General features: G+C 47.2%; 1 protein-coding gene across 1 annotated transcript; it reads left to right on the top strand.

The window, feature by feature from the left end:
• The first annotated feature begins 2,463 nt into the window (after window positions 1-2,463).
• LOC101015786 (glyceraldehyde-3-phosphate dehydrogenase) lies at window positions 2,464-3,775 on the top strand. The gene has a single exon (XM_009188625.4). The coding sequence runs from the start codon at window positions 2,556-2,558 to the stop codon at window positions 3,561-3,563; it is 1,008 nt and encodes a 335-aa protein (XP_009186889.2). The 5' UTR covers window positions 2,464-2,555; the 3' UTR covers window positions 3,564-3,775.
• Window positions 3,776-8,796: the final 5,021 nt, after the last annotated feature.

Here is an 8,796-nt window from a genome sequence, read left to right as displayed (position 1 = left end):
AGGTGATAAAAGGTGATAATAATTCTACCTCCTACGGAATTCAACCAGAAGGATTGGGCCTGAATGGAAACATAGGTAAGACTATTCCACTGGGCATTTGGGATGGGGGAAGGTGCATGCTCAAAATACCCCAGTGTTAAAAGTAGGGAAAAAAGCAAGAAATACCACCATCTGTACTGCATGTGTATTTATTTGAAACATGATCCTTTCCAAGAAATTTTGCAGAGTTGTGATGAGAATCAGCTTTTATTTTATCTTCAGCTCTGTTTGTATTTGTCTTCTCTTGTTAGAAAAAAAAATGTCAGAAAAATCTTTCTCCTGGTGTTTTTTTCTCAGTCTCTTTCTATTAATAGTGCCTCTAGGTTTCTCTCTGTATATCTGTTTCTTTCTGTTTTTGTTTCTCTCCATGAAACCAAGAAAAAAAAAGGCATTTTCCCCTAGGACCCTCCCAACAAGGAAGAATCAGAAAGTTCCTAAACCAGGCACCTGGCAGGTTTACAAATGAAGCAGCCAGAACTGACCAGCACCTGGGCCTGCCAGTTAGAGGAAAAGAGTCCCAGATGCTGGGAAGCTTTGGCCCCAGAGAAGTTTTCCCAGACTGAATGAGGCAAAGGCTGACAATTACTTCTTCTTCTTCTTCTTTTTTTTTTTTTTTTGAGATGGAGTCTTGCTCTGTCACCCAGGCTGGAGTGCAGTGGCACGACCTCAGCTCACTGCGACCTCTCCCTCCTGGGTTCAAGCAATTCTCCTGTCTCAGCCTCCTGAGTAGCTGGGATTACAGGCATGTGCCACCACGCCCAGCTAATTTTTGTATTTTTAGCAGGGATGGGGTTTCACCATGTTGGCCAGGTTGGTCTCAAACTCCTGACCTCAGGTGATCTGCCCACCTCGGCCTTCCAAAATGTTGGGATTACAGGCGTGTGCCACCGCCCGGCCTGATAATTCTTTTTTCTCTTTACTTTTTTGTTGTTTTTTTTTTTGAGACGGAGTCTCGCTCTGTCACCCAGGCTGGAGTGCAGTGGCCGGAGTGCAGTGGCCGGATCTCAGCTCACTGCAAGCTCCGCCTCCCGGGTTCACGCCATTCTCCGGCCTCAGCCTCCCGACTAGCTGGGACTACAGGTGCCTGCCACCTCGCCTGGCTAGTTTTTTGTATTTCTTAATAGAGACGGGGTTTCACCGTGTTAGCCAGGATGGTCTCGATCTCCTGACCTCGTGATCCGCCCGTCTCGGCCTCCCAAAGTTCTGGGATTACAGGCTTGAGCCACTGCGCCCGGCCTACTTTTTTTTTCTTGAGACAGTCTTTTGTAGTGGTGTGATCTCAGCTCACTACAACCTCTGCCTCCTGGGTTCAAGCAATTCTCCTACCTCAGCCTCCTGAGTAGCTGGGATTACTGGCGTGCACCACCACGCCCAACTAATTTTTGTATTTCTTTTTTTTTTTTTTTCCCAGTAGAGATGGGGTTTCACAATGTTGGCCAGGCTCGTCTTGAACTCTCAACTTCAAGTGATCCATCTGCCTTGGCCTCCAAAAGTGCTGGGATTACAGGAGTGAGCCACCACACCTGGCCTTTTAACTTTACATTTTGGAATGAATCCACTTTGGACAGAATCCACTTGGATGTTTCTTGAATCACCCAGGTGACTTATACCTGTGATTTCAGTAAAAGTGCTTATAAACCAGAGAGGGGAGGCTGAGGTTTCTCTTTTACTGGAGTCATAGATGGCCCTAGGATTTTTAGAGCTGGAAGGATGTCAAAGATTATTTATAATAAAACCTCTTTGTTTTACAAAGTGAAGGAACTAAGATGCAGAGATAGAAAGAGCCTTGCCCAAGGTCACACAGTAAATTAATAGCAGAGGCTAACAAAGCTAAAAGGAACGGAATGCTAGGCTCTGCCATAAGTGATTTTCATATATTCACATTTAATCCCCTTAAGGACTCCATGGAGGAAGGATTAGTATCATCTCATTTTACAGATGAAGAAACTGAGGCCCAGAGAGATAAAGTAACTTGCCTGCACCGGAGTCAGAGTTCTCCACTACTTCACTCTCCACTTCCAGGATTATATTGTAGGTTGATGTAGCTTGATATATCCTGTAACTTTATTTTATTTTATTTTTGTTTATTTATTTATTTTTTTGAGACAAGTTTCTCTCTGTTGCCCAGGCTGGAGTGCAGTGGTGCAATTTTTGCTCACTACAACCTCTGCCTCCTGGGTTCAAGCGATTCTCCTGCCTCAGCCTTCCAAGTAGCTGGGATTACAGGTCCGCATCACCATGACCGACTAATTTTTGTATTTTTAGTAGAGGCGGGGTTTCGACATGTTGCCCAGGCTGGTCTTGAACTCCTGACCTCAAGTGATCCAACAGCCTTGGCCTCCCAAATTGCTGTGATTATAAGCGTGAGCCACCATGCCTGGCCATATCCTGTAACTTTAAATAGGCTATGGTAGGGATATTTATGCCACAAAAATCAGCAAATGCGGCTCTCTGCTCCTCCTGTTCGAGAGTCAGCCGCATTTTCTCTTGCATCGCCAGCGCATCTCTGAGACACCATGGGGAAGGTGAAGGTCGGAGTCAACGGATTTGGTCGTATTGGGCGCCTGGTCACCAGGGCTGCTTTTAACTCTGGTAAAGTGGATATTGTTGCCATCAATGATCCTTTCATTGATCTCAACTACATGGTTTACATGTTCCAGTATGATTCCACCCATGGCAAGTTCCATGGCACCGTGAAGGCTGAGAACGGGAAGCTCGTCATCAATGGAAGCCCCATCACCATCTTCCAGGAGCGAGATCTCTCCAAAATCAAGTGGGGCGATGCTGGCGCTGAGTACGTCGTGGAGTCCACTGGCGTCTTCACCACCACGGAGAAGGCTGGGGCTCATTTGCAGGGGGGAGCCAAAAGGGTCATCATCTCTGCCCCCTCTGCTGACGCCCCCATGTTCGTCATGGGTGTGAACCATGAGAAGTATGACAACAGCCTCAAGATCGTCAGCAACGCCTCCTGCACCACCAACTGCTTAGCACCCCTGGCCAAGGTCATCCATGACAACTTTGGTATCGTGGAAGGACTCATGACCACAGTCCACGCCATCACTGCCACCCAGAAGACTGTGGATGGCCCCTCCGGGAAACTGTGGCGTGATGGCCGCGGGGCTCTCCAGAACATCATCCCTGCCTCTACTGGCGCTGCTAAGGCTGTGGGCAAGGTCATCCCTGAGCTGAACGGGAAGCTCACTGGCATGGCCTTCCGTGTCCCCACTGCCAACGTGTCAGTGGTGGACCTGACCTGCCGTCTGGAAAAACCTGCCAAGTACGATGACATCAAGAAAGTGGTGAAGCAGGCGTCGGAGGGCCCCCTCAAGGGCATCCTGGGCTACACTGAGCACCAGGTGGTCTCCTCCGACTTCAACAGTGACACCCACTCTTCCACCTTCGACGCTGGGGCTGGCATTGCCCTCAACGACCACTTTGTCAAGCTCATTTCCTGGTATGACAACGAATTTGGCTACAGCAACAGGGTGGTGGACCTCATGGCCCACATGGCCTCCAAGGAGTAAGACCCCTGGACCACCAGCCCCAGCGAGAGCACAAGAGGAAGAGAGAGGCCCTCACTGCTGGGGAGTCCCTGCCACACTCAGTCCCCCACCACACTGAATCTCCCCTCACAGTTTCCATGTAGACCCCTTGAAGAGGGGAGGGGCCTAGGGAGCCCCACCTTGTCGTGTACCATCAATAAAATCCCCTGTGCTCAGCCAAAAAAAAAAAAAAAGAAAAATCAGCAAATGCTACACATTAGAGCTCATTTTGTTGATTGTTGAGTTTTTTATTGTGTGGTTTTTTTTGTTTTTTTTTTTGTTTTGTTTTGAGACAGGGTCTTGCTCTGTCACCCACGCTGGAGTGCACTGGCACAATCATGGCTCACTGCAGCCCTGACCTCCCCAGGTTCAGGTGGTCCTCCCACGTCAGTCTCCTGAGTAGTTGGAACTACAGGTGTGCACCACCATGCCCAGCTAATATATATATATATATATATATATATATACACACACACATATATATTTATAGATAGAGTTTCCCCATGTTGCCCAGCCCTACTCTCAAACTCCTGGGTTCAAGCAGTCCTCCGCTGGGACTATAGGCATGTGCCACCACACCTGATTAATTCTAAAATTTCTTGTAGAGACAGGGTCTCACTATGTTGCTAATTTTTGTATTTTTAGTGGAGACGGGGTTTTGCCATGTTTCACAGGCTGGTCTCGAACTCCTGGCCTCAAAGGATCCCCCTGCCTTAGCCTCCCAAAGTGTTGGGATTACACGTGTGAGCCACCGCACCCAGCGTGAGCTTTTAAGGCCCCAGCACCTGTTGGAGGTACATTCCACCTAAGCCTGGGGACCTTGACTGAATGCATCTCTAGGCTGTTTAGGAACTAACTTCTTCTTTTTATTTTTATTTTTTATTTTTGAGACAGAGTCTTGCTCTCTCCCAGGCTAGAGTGAAATGGTGCAATCTTGGCTCACTGCAACCTCTGCCTCCCCGGTTCAAGCGATTCTCCTGCCTTAGCCTCCCGAGTAGCTGGGATTATAGGCGCCTGCCACTGTGCCCAGCTAATTTTTTGTAATGTTTTAGTAGAGATGGGGTTTCCCCATGTTGGCCAGGCTAGTCTCAAACTCCTGACCTCAGGTGATCCACCTGCCTCGACCTCCCAAAGTGCTGGGATTACAGGTGTGAGCCACCACTCCTGGCCAGGAACTCACCTCTTACTCGTACTTCAGAAACCAGGAAAGTCTTCCTCTCCTACCTGCCATGGGCACTGATGGCCAGTACTGAAGGTGCAGCCCTGGGCAGCTCACATGACCTGCTACAACCACTAACCTCAGCTGACTGGACCAGGGTGAACATCTCCATATCCTAGAGTGACCATTGACCCATAATATTATCTGACTTGAAAAATCGAGCAAAGCTCTTTTTTTTTTTTTTTTTTTTTTTTTTGAGACTCCGTCTCACTCTGTTGCCCAGGCTGGAGTGCAGTAGTGCAATCTCGGCTCACTGCAAGCTCCGCCTCCCGGGTTCACGCCATTCTCCTGCCTCAGCCTCCTGGCTAATTTTTTTGTATTTTTTTAGTAGAGACGGCTTTCACTGTGTTAGCCAGGATGGTCTCAATCTCCTGACCTTGTGATCTGCCTGCCTCAGCCTCCCAAAATGCTGGGATTACAGGCGTGAGCCACCACACCTGGACCGTTTTTTTTTTTTCCAAGACGGAGTCTCACTCTGTCGCCCAGGCTGGAGTGCAGCGGTGCAATCTCAGCTCACTGCAACCTCTGCCTTCCAGGTTCAAGCGATTATCCTGCCTCAGCCTCCCGAGTAGCTGGGACTACAGGCGTTCGCCACCATGCCTGGCTACTTCTTATATTTTTACTAGAGACAGGGTTTCACCATATTGGCCAAGCTAGTCTCAAACTCCTGACCTCGTGATCTGCACACCTCAGCTTCCCAATGTTCTGGGATTACAGGCGTGAGCCACAATGCCCAGCCTGAAAAATTGAGCTCTTTAAGATTTCTTTCTGGGCCAGGCGCAGTGGCTCATGCCTGTAATCCCAGCACTTTGGGAGGCCGAGGCGGGCGGATCACAAGGTCAGTAGATCGAGACCATCCTGGCTAACACAGTGAAACCCCGTCTCTACTAAAATACAAAAAAATTAGCCAGGCGTGGTGGCAGGCGCCTGTAGTCCCAGCTATTCTGGAGGCTGAGACAGGAGAATGGCCTGAATCCGGGAGGCGGAGCTTGCAGTGAGCCAAGATCATGCCACTGCACTCCAGCCTGGGCGACAGAGCGAGACTTTGTCACAAAACAAAACCAAAAAAAAAAGATTTCTTTCAGGAATTTGTACTTGCTAAGAAGCAACCAAACCTAACTGGAGAAATCTCAATCTTTTTGTATCCTGCACACTTAGTTTCTCCTCTCTGAGGCCTTACCTGATGCCCTGCCACTTCTGGTACAATTAATTATCTATTTCCACACATGTAAAGGATTTGTATATCTGTTTGCCTGTTAGATTATGAAGACCCTGAAGACAAAATCTGATGTATTGTCTCGCACTACCTAATACAGTCTCAGGCATTTATTTAGTGGACAATAATTGCTTGTCAAAGGGGCATCGTAGGGAGAGGAAAGAATTGCAGTTAATCTCTCTGGGACTCAAATCCTCCTCTTTAAAATAAGGATAATATTTCCTTCACTGCCAGGAAGATGAAGTTGGGCTCAGGAGTCATTTCCCAGATATATGACCATTACAATTTTCCCAAGAGCAGAGCTCAGGATCAGAAATGTATTGTGGTTTTTCAGCCAAAAGGCAATTGGTTGTTTTTTTTTGTTTTTTTTTTGTTGTTTTTTTTTTTGTAGAAACAGGGTCTCACTATGCTCACTATGTTGCCCAGGCTGGTCTTGAAATCCTGGGCTTGGCCAGGTGTGGTGGCTCACACTTGTAATCCTAGTACTTTGGGAGGCCAAGGTGGGTGGATCACGAGGTCAAGAGATTGAGACCCTCCTGGCCAACAAGGTGAAACCCGTCTCTACTAAAAATACAAAAATTAGCTGGGCGTGGTGGCATGTGCCTGTAATCCCAGCTACTCGGGAGGCTGAGGCAGGAGAATCGCTTGAACCAGGGAGTTGGAAGTTGCAGTGAGCTGAGATTGCACCACTGCACTCCAGCCTGGCAACAGAGCAAGCCTCCATCTCAAAAAAGAAAAAAAAGAAAAAGACATCCTGGGTTCAAGCCATCCTCCTTTGTCCCAAAGTGCTGAGATTACAGACATGAGCCACTGCCTGGCTTGGTCTTACTTTTAAGGAGCCAACAGGTGTAGCCATTCTGTCCTTGCAGAAGGCCATACTGAACTATCTTTGGCCTGAAACAAGGCCCAAGCCACTAGGAGATTATCATTTGACTGGGGGAATGTTGGGGAAGGTCTGGGCCAAACAGGTTGTTAAGCCCCCTCCTTCCCTCCCTAGTGTGCTGTGGGTGGCATATTTTCTTTTCTGGCTGGGCTGGGAATTATACTCGTCCTCATCAGAACAGATTTCTCAGGCTGGGCACGGTGGCTCATGCCTGTAATCCCAGCACTTTGGGAAGCCAAGGTGGGCGGATCACAAGGTCAGGAGATCGAGACCATCTTGGCTAACACAGTAAAACCCTCTCTCTACTAAAAATACAAAAAAAATTAGCCGGGCGTGGTGACACATGCCTGTAGTCCCAGCTACTCGGGAGGCTGAGGCAGAAGAATTGGCGTGAACCCAGGAGGTGGAGCTTGCAGTGAGGGGAGATCGCATCACTGCACTCCAGCCTGGGCGACAGAGGGAGGAAAAAAAAAGAACAGATTTCTCCTCGTGACTACGATGTGTTCATTCTTGGAAGGGCAATCGAAGAGTTTTGCTTAAATTAACTAATTTAAAGTCGATGTGCAAGTGAGTGCCATCAAAAGCGTTCTTTCTTTAGTGACCACAGCTGGCCCACCCTCAAGTCAGCAGAACTGGCGGCATATCAGCAGAGGATCTGAGGGGGTGGCCTCCTCATCTAAAATATCAACCCACCACCTGTCATCCCACCATTAGAACTTCATTCCTCAGTGTCTCTAAGGAGGCTTTTCTACTTCTGGAGACCCCTACTGACATTCACATTTTTATAGAAAGAGGATTTTAGCAGGGATTAGTAACAGGAGGAAATGAATTCCTTAACCTGGCATATAAGATCCTGTACAATCAGATACTGACTTCTATAACACTTCATCTTCATTACATCAACTCTCAAAGTACCTTCCCTGCAGCCAAACTGGTTTTTGAGTCTATCTTGGACTTACTTCTCCTCTGCCTGCTTACATAGTTTCTCCTACTTGGAAATCCTGACTGCCTGGATTATCTGTCCACCACGCCACCACACCCAACTAATTTTTGTATTTTTTGTAGAGACGAGGTTTCCCAGTGTTGCCCAGGCTGGTCTCAAACTCCTGGCCTGTAACATTCTCCTAGTCTGTCTCTCTTCCTTTTTTCATTAGACATTTATTTAGAACATACTATATTTAAAACAAAGTGCTAGCATTGTGAAACATTGTGTCAAAGATTTTTTAAAATTTATTTTATTTATTTTTTATTCTTCACAGCACCCAGAACACAGCTAGGCACATAGTGGGAAAACAATAAACCCTAGGTCAAACTTGTCTTAAATTCCTTTCATCTCTAGAATTTGATAAATTCTAACTTGTATATGTAGGTGGGCGTGTATTGGTTTCTACAATCCTCCCTGTAAGCAAAATGTGAAAGTGCAAAACAGAGACATTTTACAATATAAGTCTTCAGAAACATCACTCTTCATTTAAAAAATATTTATTCTGTGCTTACTATGAGCTAAATCTCATGCTACGTGCTAGAAGTACAGACATGAGGCCAGGCACAGTGGCTCATGCCTGTCATCCCAACACTTTGCAAGACCAAGGTGGGAGGATCACTTGAGGCCAGGAGTTTGAGACCAGTCTGGGCAACATAATGAGATCCCGTCTCTATGACAAAAGAAATACACACATGAAAAAACGCAGTCCTTGTTTGCAAGAAGCTTTATGGTCAGTGGGGAGAAGGGGAAGGCAAAAACACTGATGGTGTTGGAGAAAATAAAGCACTATGTTTAAATTTAGGAAGACTTGAGTTTAAGTTCTGATTCTGGGCCAGGCACGGTGGGTCACGCCTGTAATCCCAACACCTTGGGAGGCCAAGGTGGGCAGATCACCTGAGATGGGGAGTTCAA

This window comes from Papio anubis, chromosome 13, assembly GCF_008728515.1.
Source record: "Papio anubis isolate 15944 chromosome 13, Panubis1.0, whole genome shotgun sequence".
Taxonomy (NCBI): domain Eukaryota; kingdom Metazoa; phylum Chordata; class Mammalia; order Primates; family Cercopithecidae; genus Papio; species Papio anubis.
The sequence above is the reverse complement of the archived record's forward strand: the minus strand, read 5'-3'. Positions and strand labels throughout refer to the sequence as shown.

Bases quoted from the DNA above. Each gene is read 5' to 3' on its own strand.
- LOC101015786 (XM_009188625.4), top strand. From the start codon at position 2,556: ATGGGGAAGGTGAAGGTCGGAGTCAACGGATTTGGTCGTATTGGGCGC.